Source organism: Hesperophylax consimilis, chromosome 8 (genome assembly GCF_061612785.1).
Source record: "Hesperophylax consimilis isolate HC1 chromosome 8, BYU_Hcon_1.0, whole genome shotgun sequence".
In the NCBI taxonomy this organism is placed as follows: domain Eukaryota; kingdom Metazoa; phylum Arthropoda; class Insecta; order Trichoptera; family Limnephilidae; genus Hesperophylax; species Hesperophylax consimilis.
In genome coordinates this window covers 7,105,019-7,124,303 of record NC_142843.1, presented here as the reverse complement: position 1 = coordinate 7,124,303, position 19,285 = coordinate 7,105,019, and the positions used below count along the sequence as shown (strand labels likewise).

The following is a 19,285-nucleotide window of genomic DNA, read 5'->3' as shown; positions in this document are numbered from 1 at the left end:
AATTAATGTTGAAACCTGGAGGTAAAATTTAAAACAAATACAGTTCATCAATAGGAGGCAGTGGTCGCTCCTATAACAAGACCATTAACCAAATCCAATAGAGATGGCGATTCTCTTAAATAAAAACGTCAAAACCAAACAAACAAAAGCCTGGAGTTCGATAGCTCTCCAAAACAAACTATCAAATATGACCTTATTCTACTAGTATTTATTAGTATCACCTTATTAGTACGTACATATTCGGTTACCAGACCTAGAGCTTCGCAGAGTTCTTGGCGCGAGATCCGAGCTCGGGATGCGAGGTAGATAGCCTCGTATTGCGAGTTATAAACCTTTCCCAAACTGTATGTATACATATATTTATTCGTATGTACTGTTTACTGGAGAATGCGGACCTGCATACAGCTTGCATTTTAGGTCTTATAGACCACACTCGCATTTTCTCTTAAACGTGGAATGAGGATTCACGACCCGTAAGTCCACACCAACCGTGAGTATATGATTGTATATAGGACGAAACCGGTTCGCCCTAAGTAAATTGTAGTCCAAGGAGGGGTCGGAATTTGGGGGTATCGGGACTCGAGGGGAAACTTGAATGCAGTACATGATGACGTGGAAGGCTTTTTGGGACGCGATAACTTAGGTATCAATCAAAGAGCCGTGTCAAAGGATTGTGCAAATTTCTTGTTGACTCACGATCATCTCGTTTACTTGCAGGAGGATTTGGAGCCAAATTATGCCAGCAAATGGGCTATTCCGAGTTCGTCAAATATGCAATTAACTAATTACATTAACCTACTAAATCAATCTTTATATGTACCTTATAGCAGCAGAATCATAAAGGAGTGGCGCCAGACAGACACAAGAGTTTACCAAAATCAAATTTACTAACAATTAACCATTTGAGTTATATTTAATTACCTGCCCAAAAAAAAAACATGTATAATATCTTTTATCAGCGTTTAACTACGACTTTGTTAGGGTGCAGGGAATCAGAATAATTACAATAGGAAAGTTAGCTCATCCAGAGAATTCATTTAAGGCTAGGTTTGCAATGGAAAGACCAATAAAATTGTTTAACTCAACACCTCGATCAGAACCAAGGGGGTTACCACAAAATGAAGGTAATTAAAATCCTATATCATAAATCAAAAAATTACACAACGTTTGATGGAATTTAATTACAATATAAATACGAAAATTATTTGCGTTCAAGTTCGTAAATAACGTATTAATTAGTTGAGTACATATGTCTATGAAGATATATAGTACAAGAGAGCTTTAAGTAGCTTTCTGTAGATATCAAAGAAAAGGGTCCAATTTTCATGGAGGCTTATGTGTTGTAGGGGAGGAATTTTCCATCCCTGCGAACACATATGCAAAGCCTTAGAGAAAAAATTAAATATCGGTCATAGCCAAGAGAGAAGAAAATTTTATATTGTTTTAAACAAATAAAAATAAAAGAAAATGGGGAAAAGGCGAAAACATTACAACATCTGAACACAAAAAGAGATTTACATCGTCAGTTCCCAAACCAAAATATGTTATTTATAAAAAATCTTTTTACTATTTTTCTAGATGGTAGTAAAATTCATTTTCGAACAAGGTTACTCCGTGATTTGTATCAGTAAAAATAAAACAATGTGAATGTTACATGTTTATTCGTATTTTTATATAGCGAAAATACAATGACCCTTATTTTCATCGCAGGTAAGAACCACAAAACATGTTTTATTTTATATGTTGTTGTTTATATTTTATTAGGCTGTGTATTCTTGTTAGAAAAACGTTGTTTAAGGAATAAAAAATTGCTATGGTAACCCGAGCCGAGTAAAATACAAGTGGATTAGTTTAAGTTTTGCACAACATGCGACTATTTGCAAAACTGCAAAAAATTTCCGAGACAAATTGAAATATCATTCACCTTCAGTTCGACAGTACCAAAAATTGTCGTATGAAGGATTAAACAGTGGTATTACACGATTTCGCATGTTAAAGTAAATGATTTATTACATCTTTCACTCTTATTTCGTCGTTCCGTTCTTCTAAGTAGAAAGGCTGAACTCACTCTGCCTCATTCCCATTCATACATCGTCTCACACGTGCTATTCTGTTATCTTACTCTTAACGGTTCCATGATAACTCAACACAGTGACAATTCAACACACTTTTAAAAAGTGACAAAAAGTCATTAGAAACGTTGAAAATTTTTTTTTCACCAAACCTAACCTACTTAACCCAGTTAATACTTTTATTTCATCACTTTCCATGACTTCATATAAATTTTTAAAGATGTGATGAATTAATATTGTGATGATTTATCCGGTCACCATTAAAAACATATAATACAATTTTGACGATTTCTTAGATAATACAAATATTACAAAATATCATATTTACTAGAGTTTTAATTCACAATAAATTAAATTGATTACAATTTTAGGTTATTATTTATTGGTCCCGGTAAGACAGACTTCTTTGTTCGCAGAAAACCATCGGCGACGAGTTGCGCCCGACAATTGTTTAACCGCCCGAGACACGCCAGGTATCGTGCGGTGTGCGGTCTCAAGGAACAGGGAGGGGGGCAGAAAGTCGCGTGCCTCTCCTTCCAAGGTTAAACACAAAGCTGCAGGAGGCTTAAGCACCCATTAATTCGCAGATAAATTTAATTCAATTAAGTGAACTTGTAAAAATTCTGCATTATTTATCAGTGAGGTGGTTAATTTTGCTCATTTTGACAGTAAGCCGTCAAATAGTTGAAGCATCTAAAAAAACGCTTAAATATGTTTGAATTTATTATGGTAGTTTGTAAAATGTCATAACATTAGCTACCCTTTGCTTTAGGAAAAAAAGGTATTGCTATTTTACCGCAATATCCCGAAAATTAACGACTTTTTACTAAATTCATGTTATATTATTCTGTTCCGCCATGAATTGGCCTATCGGCCCTTCGGTTCCATGATAACTCAACACAGTGACAATTCAACACACTTTTAAAAAGTCATATAAAGTCATTAGAAATGATAATTTTTTTTTTAACCTAACCTAACCTAACGTAACGTAACCTACTTAACCCAGTTAATAAAGTTTGTTTCATCACTTTCCATTACTTTATATAATTTTTTAAAGATGTGACGAATTATCATTGTGATGATTTATCCGGTCACCCGGCCCTTCATAGGATAATGTTTACCTTTGAGATACCCTGTACATTTACTCGAGCACATGTCCTGCATTAAAATATTGTTTAAAATCTTACTGTATGTTATTCCATTAACTTTGATATTTCTGTTGAATATGACGTTTTCCGGACAAAAAGCAGCTTAGCATTTCCCTTAAAATTATAAAGAAGTTTGACGAGGAGAAATGAACTACATATTTACATATGTGTCGACTTATTTGTGGATTCATCAAGGAAATGAGCTTATTTTGCATAAGTTGTGTTTTTTACCACGGGGGGGAGGGTGATTTGCGCGCAGTGCGACAAATCCATCATCATTTATTATGATGTTATTTTTAGCCTTTGACTTACTTATGTAGATTCCGTGGAGTATAGGTTTGCGGTCAGATGAGAGATTACATTACCTAATGTGCCTAAATAAAAATAGTTACCTAATGTGAATGTTCTAAGTATTGTAGTGGTTTATTTTTAGCGTATTATGCCGTGTTGTGATACCTCATTCTTTAACTAACGTTTCGGACAGCATTACAGTGCATCATGAAGGCAGACTTGTAATCAGATGACATTGTAATGCTATCAAAAACGATAGCTAAAGAAGGAGGTAGCGCTTCAAAAATAAATCACTATAATACTTTTGGCCGTGAAAATCACAAATCATATCAAATTTTTGAAGGTTTATGCCTCAGTGTTGTGAAATTCAAGTTTTAGTTAGGTAGTATATTGTTAAAGCAAGTAAAAAAAAACTAGATTGTAAAATTCCTAAAATATATACTTCAATAGTATATATAGTATTTTTATTTATTTTTGAAGTGAAACTTCTTTACGCGCGTCATGCAATTTCGAGGAGTAAAACCAACTCATGACCGAAACGAAAATGCGGGACCGATTAAAGTTCATTTGATGTAGTAAAAGTTTTGAAGTAAAATATAAATGCTTCTTAGCTCATCTCGACAACTGGCGTTGGTGGTGTAATGGTCAGCATAGTTGCTTTCGAAGCAGTTGATCCGAGTTCGATTCTCGGCCATGGAATATTATTTTTTTGTTTTTAAGGAATTTTTTTTTTTTAATGGTTGACCATAATATCAATCCACTAAGTAATATTTTAGGCCTGTAGCATAATTGAAAAGTTAAAGAATGATATAAAATTTTTTATGATGTTAACGATAAAAAAATGAAAAAAAACATAAAATTAAAATAAAAAATGGGCCAACGGCACGCGGTGTTCCCAAGCGGTCACCCATCCAAGTACTGACCGCGCCCAATGTTGCTTAACTTCGGTGATCGGACGAGAACCGGTGTGTTCAAAATGGTATGGTCGTTGGCAAAAGTTAAACAATATTAATTTCTATTCTACCTGCCAATAAATATATGAAAATTAGTATAAAAAAGCCCTAATAATATTGAAAAAATTAGCAAGGTGTGTGCGAGGTTGATAAAAATAATCATTACATACGCGCTTGAAAAAGATCGTAATTACATTAATAAGTTTGTAGGAATTTTTTTTTTCAATGGTTGACCATAATATCAATCCACTAAGTAATATTTTAGGCCTGTAGCATACTTGAAAAGTTAAAGAATTTTATGATATTATTAATTATAGTAATGATAAAAAAATAAAAAAAACATGAAATTAAAATAAAAAATAGGCCAACGGCACGCGGTGTTCCCAAGCGGTCACCCATCCAAGTACTGACCGCGCCCAATGTTGCTTAACTTCGGTGATCGGACGAGAACCGGTGTGTTCAACATGGTATGGTCGTTGGCAAACGCTAAACAATATTAATTTCTACTCTACCTGCCAATAAATATATGAAAATTAGTATAAAAAAGCCCTAATAATACTGAAAACATTAGCAAGGTGTAAATATTATATACCTAGTTTAACTCACTCTCCTAACTCATCTTCGCTGTCTACAGGCAGAGCGCACGACTGTGGTCGTGAAGAACCGAGGTTCGATCCCCGCTTTAACTAATTTTTTTTTTCTTTTTTTATAACTTTTAATTTTTTTATCACATGCTACTTATAAATATGTCAATAGACAGAAAAAAAGAGAGAATGAAATGAAAAGAGAGAGAGAGAAGAATACTAGAAGTTTCACTTCTGTCTTGCGTAGGCTTGACACACCCATTTTTTATTTTATTTTTATTGAATATGCAAACACATTACAATAATTTAGAAATGTAGATATTTCGAGGCTGATTGCGAAAAAATTAGAAATTTTTAACGAAAACTGCCCAACTCAATTGAGAAATTATTTCTAGTATATATAAGTATATGAAAAATAAGCATTAATTTTACATGTCACGTGCGTTGTTTTCGTAGAATTTTCTTACTGTTATTCAAGAAAGGTTATTTTTTGTACCATTCACATGAAGTTGACCTTTATAAAAATATGTTCATAACACAATTTGGATCATTAGCCTTCTGTAAACCTTCGATATTTTCATGGCATGCTTTAAAATTTCCCTTTGCGGTCAGAATTAGCATAAAGTTGTGTTTTTGAGAGGTGTGAAATTAAACTAAGGCTTGAAACACAACTGCTAAAAGGCAATTTGGGCACGCAAATCAGAAGCCATTTAAAATTTCTTTCAGGGACTTTCAGGAACTATCAGGAGCTTTCAAAACCATATCCAACATAACGTAAGGCAATATAATTACAAATTATAACGAGTCACTGTATCGCCGTAAAACATGGCTTTTATTCAAATGTATGTAAGCTCTGTGAGGATAATGATTTTTTTGCGAAAAAAGGGAGTATTTGCGTGACAAGCTTATGTTGTGAATACTTGTTATTCTTTCTTGAACAAAATAATTTAGCAAGATAACTCAGATTTATCTGGATAATATGGACATCAAATGCAATAACGATATGCAAAATTATGTATTTTAATGTTCCTCTAAGTGCTGAGCTTTTTTTTTAATGAAGCAGTTATTAATTAAGTATTTTATTCATATTAATTAAGGCGATGCACTACGTCGTGTAATATTTTAAATTGAGCCGCTATCAATAACAACTCTTACGTAGATGGCGATAAGGTTTAAATTCCCGCTTAACACCATCCGCCTGTTTTGATTTATGCAAGAATAAAACATGGCCAAAAAGTGCCTTATATTTTATTTTGTGGATGTTCAGGCATAAATATTTAATTTTTTTCGATTATTTTATAAATTACTTAATTTGCCACATTATACAATAAAATCATAACCGAAAATGGGTTCGTAAGTAGGAGATTTTGAACTATAAAGCAGTTTTCATAGGCCTTACACTATTTTTTTCTCGGCTTATAAAAAGACTTATCTAAAAAATACTCGATCATTTCAAAGGCCAAGATGTATTCTACTCGCAGTATTTAATTAAAGCATCTGAAACATTTCTAGGCGACCAAATAATCAAACCAAAAACACATGATTTTGCATTACTACGTATGGCATCGCCGGTAAAATAAATGTGCATATTCCGTTGCCTTGTCTAGTATAAAATGAATTCCTAAATCTCTCAATATTTATTTATTTCACATATACGGCACAACATGTGCCATTCACATACTAATTTACAGAGAATAATACAGCAACATAAGAAGAGTACAGCAACATCTTAATATATAAAAATCACTTGTCACTGTGTTGTACACGCTAATCTCCAAAATCGCCCAACCGATTTCGATGAAATTTTGTGAATGTGCCTAGTTGGTTCCAGCTTGAAATAATTTTCTTAATTTTTTTAATATTTTATTTTTCAGATTTCTCATCCAAAAATACATCCCTACATAGAAGGCAGTCTGTGGTAGGACAACATGTGCCCGGGCTCACTATATACTTTATAATATAATCTATACTCATGCTTAATGTGAAGTTTGAAAGCTTGAGTTTTGAGGCCAGTTGTGAACGTGAAACAGTACCATCTAGGAATTGAACTCAGGACCTCTTCCTTGTCGGGAAGTGCTCTGAGCACAAAGCAAATAATTCTTTCTGAAAGTAATCGTTTCTTTATTTTTGTAATGTTTGACAAAACATTCCTACTCCTATTTTAACTTATTTTTGTTCGATATGTATTATGTTTGTAAAGGCCTCACTGTTTGTTTGTAAAATAGTATACTTGTGTATATTATCAACAAAGCCATCTCCAAAACAACATATGTAAATTCTTCGAAGGTAGCGCCTGTTCGCCGCAATACCAATAACGTCGAGTAACGCAGTTTGCGGAGCGACGCCCTACAAATTGGCGCACGCACCAGTACGCCATAAACATGTTTTCATATGACCGAATAATACTTTGTTAGAAAATTGCTTTATGAAACACTCTTCCTGAATTCGGCGTAACGATGTGCTTTATGAGTTTTTAGTTTAAGGGTTATTGCATAAGTAATTAGAAGTATTTATGTGTTCATTTTATTTGCCATTTAGAAATTTTGGACCATTTCTTACATAGTTACAATGAACTTCAGAATATATTTAGAATTTATGTGTCATTTACAAAATTGATTCAAACAACTGAAAAAGTTGGTACAGTGCAGTACAATGCAGTATTTGAACAAAAAAATAAATAATTGTCTTTTTAAAAATGGAATTATAATATCCCGCCATTGTTCATAGGTCTGCGGGTCAGGTACCTATTTTATAGTAACCGGGTAAATCATCACAATGATAATTCATCACATCTTTAAAAAGTTATATAAAATCATGGCAAGTGATGAAACAAAAACTTAGGTTAGGTAAGGTTAAAAAATTTTTTCATCTTTTCTAAAGACTTTATATCAATTTTTAAAAGTGTGTTGAATTGTCACTGTGTTGAGTTATCATGGAACCCTAGCAGCACAGAAATGTCTTAGGGTAATATGTGTTCATTTTTGCAGTGGAGCTAATGTAACAATAAAAAATATTATTTATACCAAATTGACAAACCTCAAAATGTGAACCTACTGACAAGAACAAAATACGAGGAGTACAGAAATAGGATTAGGTATTACATGGGTTATTATTATAAACATTAATTGCTCAGTCATGGTAGTTGTTAAAAATAACAATGAGGAAACCATTAATTATCCTGTGATTTTCACGGGCGTGGGATCTACTATATTGTACCAAATTATTATTCGATTTGTCTTGAGTTCAGATCATAAAATGGAGTTAGTATCATTGTGTTAAAAACTTCTTGGATTTGTGATAAAAACAAGTAAACAAATTTCCAAGCCCGAATCAATGACATCAACAGCATTATCCGATCAAAACTAGAATATGCTTCTGCTGTTTGGAACCATTTCCAGCAAAAATATATAGAATTACTGAAGAAAATAAAAAATAAAAGTTTCTTAGGTATCTTCACAAGAGAGTATATTTTATGCATTAAATGGTTTTGCTCTCTGAAACGCGCTACGAAATTCTTACGGGGCCCTTATAGTTAACAACATTAAAAATAATGAACTCTTTTATATGACATCCCATACCTCCTGAAACGTTATAAACGATTCAATCTTGACATCACAACTTACTCTGTATTTTTGAGTATGTATTTCCCAGCATAGCATTACAAAAGGTGTGGTGCTACTAAATTAAATCTCTTAATTTTCAACATCCACCTTGAAGGTTTCAAGAGTTATTTAGGCAAGGACACTGTTATTGTAAAATTTTACATTGCATAAGTCATGCACACTATGTCATGTGTATTGTAATTGGATAAAAGAAAAGTTGTAATATATATTATAAAACTATATATATATTTTTTTTTTCTTTCGTGTAAAAAAAATAAACGACCCCGAAAAATAGGTGGATAAAAAGTAATGTTACTTACCAGGGGGGAGATTTTTATTATAGTCTGGATCGAGTTCATAGCCTCGACCACTGTCTGAGGCGTTAGGTAAACATTTAACACTGAAACAAATAAAACATAGCATTGAAATGTGTGAAAATTAGCAAAAACATCACAGGTATTCGTAATAAACACTACAGAAGTATAAGAACTGAATGAAAGAGATTGAAAAGCTAAATCTCTATAGTTCTTTTTATTTGTTTTGCTCCGAATCGTCTGGAGCCATTGAGTCTATGGCATCCCCCACTAAGGTATGTTGTGAGGCTGACAGTATTTGGGAGGGAAAGTATGTGGGAAAAAGAAAGGTTGGAAAATATCCGACTGTTCAGATTTAGTCACCAAACATGGCTTAATCCATTTCATGCAACTTTTCAATTGTGAGTGTTGGTCTTTTACCAGTGGGATACTAAAAGTATCTTCCAACACGTTCTCTGTGTGGAAAAAATAACATTCTTCTATGGTAAAATATTTTTGTTTTGGAAAAAACAACCGAATTTCGATAAAAGTTATTTATCTTTGTTACTTCTACCCTCATTATTTTATCATCGCCACGAATTACTTCTGAACCCAGACAAATTGATCATATACATTTTACTTGCGCCCGCTGGGACCTGAATCTCTCCTCGTTAATACGTAGTCGAGAGCCTTACCCCTAGACAATTGGAAACAACCAAGTCAGGTCATTCTTCATAGAATCTCTCCTCATTAATAGGCAGTAGAGTGCTTTACCCCTTGACAATTGGAGGCAACCAAGTCAGGTCATTCTTAATAGAATCTCTCCTCGTTAATACGTAGTCGAGAGCCTTACCCCTCGACAGTTAGAGGCGACCAAGTCAGGTCATTCTTAATAGAATCTCTCCTCGTTAATACGTAGTCGAGAGCCTTACCCCTAGACAATTGGAAACAACCAAGTCAGGTCATTCTTCATAGAATCTCTCCTCATTAATAGGCAGTAGAGTGCTTTACCCCTTGACAATTGGAGGCAACCAAGTCAGGTCATTCTTAATAGAATCTCTCCTCGTTAATACGTAGTCGAGAGCCTTACCCCTCGACAGTTAGAGGCGACCAAGTCAGGTCATTCTTAATAGAATCTCTCCTCGTTAATACGTAGTCGAGAGCCTTACCCCTAGACAATTGGAAACAACCAAGTCAGGTCATTCTTCATAGAATCTCTCCTCATTAATAGGCAGTAGAGTGCTTTACCCCTTGACAATTGGAGGCAACCAAGTCAGGTCATTCTTAATAGAATCTCTCCTCGTTAATACGTAGTCGAGAGCCTTACCCCTCGACAGTTAGAGGCGACCAAGTCAGGTCATTCTTAATAGAATCTCTCCTCGTTAATACGTAGTCGAGAGCCTTACCCCTAGACAATTGGAAACAACCAAGTCAGGTCATTCTTCATAGAATCTCTCCTCATTAATAGGCAGTAGAGTGCTTTACCCCTTGACAATTGGAAGCAACCAAGTCAGGTCATTCTTAATAGAATCTCTCCTCGTTAATACGTAGTCGAGAGCCTTACCCCTTGACAATTAGAGGCGACCAAGTCAGGACATTCTTCATAGAATCTCTTCTCGTATGACTTACACAAATTTAATGATTTTTTTTTCAAAAATATAAATTTCTTATGTACGGTGTCCGCATACTCGTAGTACAAGCGGAAAACTTGTAAATCTTTATGATATGTTATTTCTATGTGATAATATGTAAAAATAATTATTTTTTATACAAATATATGAAATAAAGCTTTAACTGTGTTACTATTTGTTTATGAAAGAAGTGTGCAATTTATGAAATATTAATATATATTTTTTAAATTACGGTAATTCTTATACGTTTTTAAAGTGACGTGCTAACAAATCACCTTCAACAAATTATTCCGATGCATTGCACATTATATTTATTAATTCACACAAGCAATAATTATTCTGATTTTCCCCAGCATAATTAATGCCACATTTACATAAATGTTAATCGGAAATATGTAAATTATGGGCTTCATGTAACTATTTTCTCCCATGCCATTAATTTTGTTTGTTTTTTTTTTACAAATATTTACATACGTAAATTTAAATGGAATGCGTAATTTAATGGTTTTGGAATTATTGTAATTGAGTTACAGAGCAAAGTATTATTCGTGTTAACCTTCGAGGGTTAACACGAATAATGCTTTGAAATGTGAGACACAAACGTGGAATATTTTGGAAATGTGAAATAAATTTAGGAATTTCAGTTTTATAACTACAGTTTTATTTTCATGATATGTGTTTTATTTCTACATTTTTTTGTGACGTAAAATAGTGTAATAGTAACAAATTACCATAGAGAAGAAGCGGTACTACCGGCACCAGTGGCGTAACTACAGTATTCAAAAGGGGTAGGGAACATAGGTTATGGGTTTTTTGGGACCTTCACTCAGCGCAAATTATTATCAAATGAGCGTGGCGTCTTGTTTTAATTCAACCACTTTACATTTCGTTCGTATATTCTGTGTTCGGTCAATCCTGTCAAGATGGTAGCCGTGTTTATCAATAGTACCTTTTTATTCCACCAGAGCCCGCGATCTTTGCAAACTGTCAAAATGGAATAATCAACATTAAAATTTAAGTGATGCTTTACAAAAACGGCGTCATAAAATTATACAAGTATTATTATTACGTGAAGTCACAGAACTCCTAGTTTACATCACATTGAAGAAAGTATAAGTGCGAATAGTATTATTATTTTTCCCCCGACATCATCACCCCTTATATACTCCCCTGACCGCCACCATTCAAAATGTATCGATTTAGCTATGTAGATCGGATAGATCTGAATATTTAAGCGATTCCCATCCCGTCCTCGTCTCGTTCTACTTTCCCTTTCACGCTTACTTTAACTTAATCACACAAGCAAGTAACAAAATAGGCCTAAACTTAGAAACCTATTACAACTTATATTTTATAGTCGAAATAAGTACAAGATATTAAGAAGTCTACCAAGATATATAATCGATGAACAGAAGTATTTTTTAGAACTATTTGTTTACAAATTTCAACAGAAATAATCCTGGGGCCCTTTTTCTATCACGTCAAAAGTTGTGCTAAATATAGATTATGTAAAATTTCTGAACTCTGTTATCGAACATTTTATGCATAATTCAAATACGATAAGGGTAGCATTTGTTAAGAACCTTAAATTAACTTCTCATCCCCCGAGCCCTTAAGCTAAAATCGCGTGTAAGGAAAGGATTTGAGATTTCTCGTAAAGATTAGGAAAACCTTATTTTTTTTTACAATATGGCCAAAAAACGCTGAAATCAGCATAATGATTTGCAAGCAAAACAACAAGGTTTGAATTATATATTGGTAAATTATAAATGACTATTGATTTTAAATAAAATATGAAATATTGACTTGAGTAACAAATTGTAACTGGATTTGTAGTGCAGCGATTTCCCCCTATTGTACCGTCTTCTGGATTATCAGTTTGATAATCTGGTGTATTATGTCGCTCATCGCAATATGACAAAGAAATTGGAGTTTTATTATTTTTATCTTTAGTGTTATTTAACGAAGAGCTTTTACACATGTAGGTTGGTGCCTTTTATAATAATCCATTGAAGAATATTATTAAAAAAAAATTATGACTGATGTTTATAGACAAGGGTTTTGCGCGTATGAAAAATGATAACAAATTATTATAAGCAATAATTATTGGTTAGAAACATCCATACAACTTGAAAACACCTTCCGAGAAAATTAAATGCCGCCGAAGGTAATTGAATCCGCACCCTTCTGATTGCCGGTCAGCTGCTCTACCATTACGCTACCTCGGATTATTCTAAACCGGCCACATAATTCAATGTGTATTTTTTTTCATTCAACGATTGGATTTTATTTTTTATGTTAAAGACGTAATTTGTATTGGTGTTTTAGGCTAGTAATTAATGCTTTCAATAATTTTAATTTTGCTCGACCCATTTTTTTTTTAAATCTCATTTACCCCTCCCCCTTAGAGGGAGGTTTTTATTCAGAATATATTTGTTTATACTGCCAGGATTAATGTATAACCAAAGTTTTATGAATGTATGAATTTTGTCATGTATCAAACCTTATTTTGCTTGTACTAGTATATTATTCAATAAATGTGTGAACTCTTCTCGTGCCAAAATAGGTTGTCACGTGGTTGCCTCCAAGCCTTTGAAATACTAAGCAACGTTGGCTTTAGGGCAGGTCTATTTCTTCTGACTCATAATTATTTGTATTACTTCCAACTGTGTCGTGTTCCAAAAATATTCTTTTGAAAAACTGGAGTATTTGTACAGAAAACTAACTACTTACAGATAATCAATAGGCCCTTTAAGAAATCATTAGTTTCTTTTTTTTTACCTTAATCACATTTTTTTAGACTTGCAAATGTTTTTTTTATATCAATTACCCCACTGTACACTTTTTATTTGCTGGCTATGTACATACTCTATCGTATTTTTTTTACCTATTCGACCAATATAAGAAGTCATGATCATTAAAGGTAAGTTTTCAAATTTGATGTCAATTTGGTTGTGCAAGTAGTTACACTACCCACTACTTACAAATATATTCGCTAATCCTATTATGCTCTTTGGAAGAAGGTTCATAGGAATTTCGTTAATTATTTTTTACTTGCAAACATTATTTTCAGTATAGCTTTTTAATCGTTCATTTTAATATCAAAATGTCGTATGGATTAAATATAAAACTAACTAACCAACTTATCACCACGCCGTTTCCCCACAAGGGTAGGCAGAGAGGTCTGACTGCCACATAACTCTGTCTTGGCACACACACACCTTTCCTCATTCACATTCACAATCATTCGTTGTTCTGACTCTTGACATGGCCCTTCTCAAGTATTTGGTTCACTTGATCGTGGCATGTCTCCTTCAGGCGTCCCTGTCTCCTTAAACTCCTTCCTACATGCCCAAACCATCAAAGCGTCCCTTTATTAATCTTACCAATTACGCATAAACCAGCCATGCGTTCATTGCGAATCTTCACATTTCACAAACGAAAATACCTACTTTTACGACACATACGCCTCAGGGATCTCATTTCTAGAGCAATCAGTCTATTATAATTAAGAAATTATTAAACTTTACTAAGGGCGGGTTGTTTGACAGAATTTGATCAATTCTTCAAACATAATAAGTTAAATTCAAGTTATGTGAAAGTTTTATTCAAGTTCTGTTATTTTTTCACCTCTTTGCTGACTTGGTATTTGGATAATAACAGAACTTGAATAGGACTTTCAGTGAAATTTTGTTTTTTAATTCATTTTGAAAAAACAGCGATTACTTGATTTGTTTTAGGATTTCTCTTTCTTAATAACAAGCTCATTTTTATAAAGCGTATTATACAAACTTAAGGTGATGCACTACGTATTAATGCAAAAACATGTGTTTTTGGTTTGAAAATTTGGTCGCCTAAAAATGTTTCAGATGCTTTAAATAAATAACATGAGTATAATACATGTTGGCCTTTGAAATAATCGAGAATATTTTTACATAAATCTTTTTATAAGCCCAGAAAAAAATAATTTACAAGGCGTATGAAAACTGCTTTAAATTTCAAAATTTCCTACTTACGAACCCATTTTCGGTTATGGTTTTATTGTATAGTGTGGTAAATTAAGTTATTTTTAAAAAAAAAATATTTATGCCTGAACATCCACAAAATACAATAGAAGGCACGTTTTGGCCATGTTTTTTTTTTGCCTAAATCAAAACAGCTAGATGGTGTTAAGCGGGAATTTAATCATTATCGCCGTCTACGTAAGAAGTGTTATTAATGGCGGCTCGATTCAAAATATTACACGACGTAGTGAATCGCCTTAATGGAACATGAAATTGATTTATTAAAGAAATCGAATCACGGATAACGTCGGGTTACTAAGGTATTTCCCGTTTTACTAAACAAAGAAGAAAAGAAAATGTTGGAAATTAATTAAATAATATGGATAGGTGGTGTAATAATTTATTTGATTTTCTTAGCAAGTGTTTTCGAATCAATTAAATATTTTTTCTGTAAATAATCCTTGTCTTTTTTGAATACCGAGTAATGAGTTGACTTGACTGTAATGAGCAAGAATGTAAAGCTGTCACGGAGCTTTCTCTTGGTCGGTGGCGTGAGTAGCGTGTGTGGCGTGAACGTGAACGTGAACGAATCTCGCCCGTGTTGAGTGTTGAATGTGTCATGTATTCAATTCGGTCGCAGTGACCTAGTCCCAGTGCCAGTAGTTAATTCGCAGCTACGTTAATTGAGGTGAATTATGCGCACGATTTGCCCGCGCACGTTACCTTATAGCTTCAGGGTGGCTTCGAAAATGAGCTTTTCTGTGGCTTAGGGGAACTTAATCAGAGTTTCTGTCTTCTGTTCAGGCATAGATAACAAGGTATATTGATTTGTTGGCTCTTTAAAAAAACAACACTTGATTTCAACTTAAATATCGAATGGAGACAACTATTTAAATCGGGGGTTTATGTAAACATGTACAAACTATATGTTTTGAGGGTTTCGTTTGGGTTATTTTAATAATTTATGCGTATTTCCTTACCATCAAACTTAACTTTGATTGAGAAAAAATGGAACATTATTGCATCTTTTACCATCTCCCAGTGGGAGATGCTATTTATATATTTTTTGCGAATTTTACATACAGCGGAATTCGACAAGATTATAAAAAAACACTCACGCTGATGTCACGCGACATAAATAGTTATGAATAAATAACTATTACGTCTGAAATACGTCAAAAGACCCCGCGTCAAATTATAATATTTTTAAGTAGCTGGTACTTAAATACCGACCTTGTTAATTATAATGATATAATCATTTTTTATTTCAAAAAAGGAATTAAACAATTTGTCCAAACAAACGTCACAATCATAATTCTTTTTTCAAACTTTCTACAAGCCAGTTGGTACCATAATATTGATTTTTCCGATTTCACAGCCGGTGTTAGGAACCACTAGCGGGATAAAAATGTGTTATCCAAAAAGGCCACCATCTTGAACCGGAACCGGAACGTATAAAAAAAAATACAGCCAGATAAAATGTCAAATGGTTGTGTTAAAACAGGACTTCGTTACGCTCAGCCAATAATATTCGTATAACTTCATACCGGAGTTTTGTTTAGTTGCTCAAATCCAATGGTGGCGTACAATATTAATAATACGTCCAACTCTAGTGAAATATTGGCAATATCAACAACTCTGGTCGCTAGGGGCGCTAGTGTAGCATGTTGATGTTAACATTCCTTTCAAAGGCGGATAATTGACTTTATTAATTTCTTTAGGGCAGTGTTTTGCGCTTTCTAATTTATATTTTCATCAATATTGATTAAAAAAATATGGATAAAAATATCCCAAAAAGTAGGTTCCGTGTGTGCAGTTAACGGGTGAAATAATCACAAACAAAAAAACAACCAAGTAGTTTTTCAGGATACCAAGTTAGTTGTAATTGTGGGAATTGACATGAATTAATAAAAAAAAAAAATTGATTTCCATAAAAAATAAATACGCTGTGATATTAATTTATCCTCATTAAAACATATATAAATAGAATTACTGATATTAATTCTGATATATATTTATGAAATATATCCTTTCTAAAATTTTTATGTATGGGCAAAAACACCAGCAAAGTTTATGTAGGTTACCTATTATTTTGGATTTCTATAAAGGTAAAATAAAGAAAAAAAAGTGGGTGTGTCAAGCCTACGCAAGACAGAAGTGAAACTTCTAGTTTCAGCTGATGCTTGGCGTGGCGCAGTTCGCTGGTGTCTGAGAGAGAGGAAAGAAGAGAAGAGAGAGAACGTTCGTGAGCGGCTCCCCCACCTCAACAAGGTTTCACTTCAAAAATGCCACAGCCGAGAATCGAACCTCGCTTAACTGATTGAAAGCCAACCACGCTGAGCACCAACTGTAAGCAAAGCCGCATAAATTGATTATATTATGTAGGTTCTGAAAATATGAGAGCTTGTTATGTTTTATAATGTTACCTACATCACACCCAAAATATAATATATTTTTAAAAATAATGTACAATGTACAGAAATAGAATCCCACACAAGATCGCGTAGTGCGCTCTAGCGAACGGATATTTTATCAGAGGGAGATAGTTTTAATTTTTTTTTCTGTAAATTATTACATATTATCAAAATAAATAAATTAATTAAATAAATGTAATACAATTATCATAATATACGGATTAGATAATAATTTTAATCCAACACAATAACGCAAAGCGCGCTCTAGCGGAGTAATGTTTTATCACAGTGAGATAAGTGTTTTTATTATTTTGCAATATTATTTTCTTTTAAAAAATGTTCTGACCTACTAAAAAATAAGATATTGAATGAAAAAGGCGTTAAAAACAAAAAAAATAATGTGCGATGGCCGAGAATCGAACTCGGATCAACTGCTTGGAAGGCAACTATGCTGACCATTACACCACCAACGCCAGTTGTCGGGATGAGCTAAGAAGCATTTATATGTTACTTCAAAACTTTGACTAGATCAAATGAACTTTAATCGGTGGTGGGGGTACCCGCATTTTCGTTTCGGTCATGAGTCGGTTTTACTCCGGTCCTCGAAATTGCATGACGCGCGTAAAGAAGTTTCACTTCAAATATTTGACACAAAATCCATTAAAATGTATGAAAAAAAAACCAACGCGCACAACTCATGTCGCTAGGAGGCGCTAGTGTAGAATGTTGCCACCAGAAAGAATGGGAAATGTCAGAGGTTGGAGGTATTATAAACATAAAGGGCTTTTTTGAATAGGTACAATGTATTATTTTTTTAATGATAAACTAATGTTTATAAGAAAAGGTTTTTAGAATAACAAATAATTATAAGCAATAATTAGTCGCCTGAAATATCAATACAAATTGAAAATATCTCCCGAGTAAAAATAAATGCCGCAAACGGGAATTAAACCCGTGCCTTCTGATGTCCGGTCAGGTGCTCTGAAACCACTTATAAACATCAGTTTATAATTAAAAAAATAATAATTTTTAATTATAAACTAAAATATTCAAGTCAAAAATATTTCACCAATATATGAAGATATTATATGTCTCGACGCCATCTAGTGAGAAATTTAGCACTAGCAAAGCCTTTCCTACAAAAATAAAGTTGGTTGTTTACAGATGGAAAAAAATAATAAGCAGTAATTGTTGATTGAGGTACTAGTGAATTATTGAATCATTTGACGGGTTGGAATATAAGCCGACATAGGTCAGTGGTTTCAGAGCACCTGACCGGACATCAGAAGGCACGGGTTCAATTCCCGTTGGCAGCATTAGGGAGATATTTTCAATTTGTTTTGATATTTCAGGCGACTTATTATTGCTTATAATTATTTAGGTACAATGTAAGTTCGGTTTCAGTCTTAGAGGCTGAAATATTTCATAAATTCAACCATTTCAGACTTATGTTTTTTTTTATTATTCATTTTCCTTCGCTAAAAGCTTTTTTAATGTTCTGGTATTTGGAAGTCAGGTTACTACAGTATTTTATAATAACACGGTAAACTTTTCTTTTTAAATAACAAATAATTGCACCTTGACCGGGATTCTAGTTCATTCTTCATCAGGAAAAAGAGAAAAACTTTCTTGACATTCAGAGAAAATTGAACATTGAACATGCAAACAAGTACTTAAAATAATGCTTTGAAAAATCGGAATAATGACATCAATGTTCATTTATAATGCAAGTTGCTAATTGCCTACGAAAGTTCAACTGAAATAACGAATAAAATGTTTCTGGGAATTATTTGAAAAAAAAATTAAGCAGAATACATAAAATCGATTGATTATGTTAATTTCAGGTATCATTCAGTAACCCAGTGATAAAAAATGTTTTTTTTTTCTAAAATAAGTAATTCAAGGTACCGAAAAAATATATCCAAAATCAGAGGTCCGGTCAGTGGATGAGTTGGAATAGCATTTGAGCCCCACCAAGGCGTCATGAAATTCAATTTCTCGGCTTGTTAAGTCCTCCATCACGACACAAGCCACATTTCGCTTATTGTAGGGGTAGTAGGAGATTTTAAAATATTGTCAGCTTATTCGAAACCCAGGAATATTTTTATTTCTTTCAATTTTTTTTAATCTAACATCAATCCTAAACAACGACATCGAAGACGACACGACGAAATGATTAAGATTGATTGTTTTACTATTACTTATAACAATGGATTGTGTCCCCTTCGCATTACAACATTCCCAAAAACTGGGGATACTCGTGAAAATCACTCCCGAGAGTTGGGAATTTTAG

General features: G+C 33.4%; 1 protein-coding gene and 2 non-coding genes across 5 annotated transcripts in view; all 3 read right to left on the bottom strand.

The window, feature by feature from the left end:
• The window catches only part of LOC149421495 (glycine receptor subunit alpha-4-like), a 222,397-nt gene that overhangs the window by 179,419 nt on the left and 23,693 nt on the right, over positions 1-19,285 (bottom strand). For all 3 annotated transcript variants that reach the window (XM_089634415.1, XM_089634416.1, XM_089634417.1), the window contains exon 2: positions 8,971-9,050. In XM_089634415.1, coding sequence (XP_089490541.1) covers positions 8,971-9,050 — 80 coding nt within the window. The remainder of the gene's footprint in view (positions 1-8,970; positions 9,051-19,285) is intronic.
• Positions 4,386-4,504, bottom strand: LOC149421497 (5S ribosomal RNA). The gene has a single exon (XR_016302589.1). It is a non-coding gene; the product is annotated as a 5S ribosomal RNA (ribosomal RNA).
• Positions 4,827-4,945, bottom strand: LOC149421496 (5S ribosomal RNA). The gene has a single exon (XR_016302548.1). It is a non-coding gene; the product is annotated as a 5S ribosomal RNA (ribosomal RNA).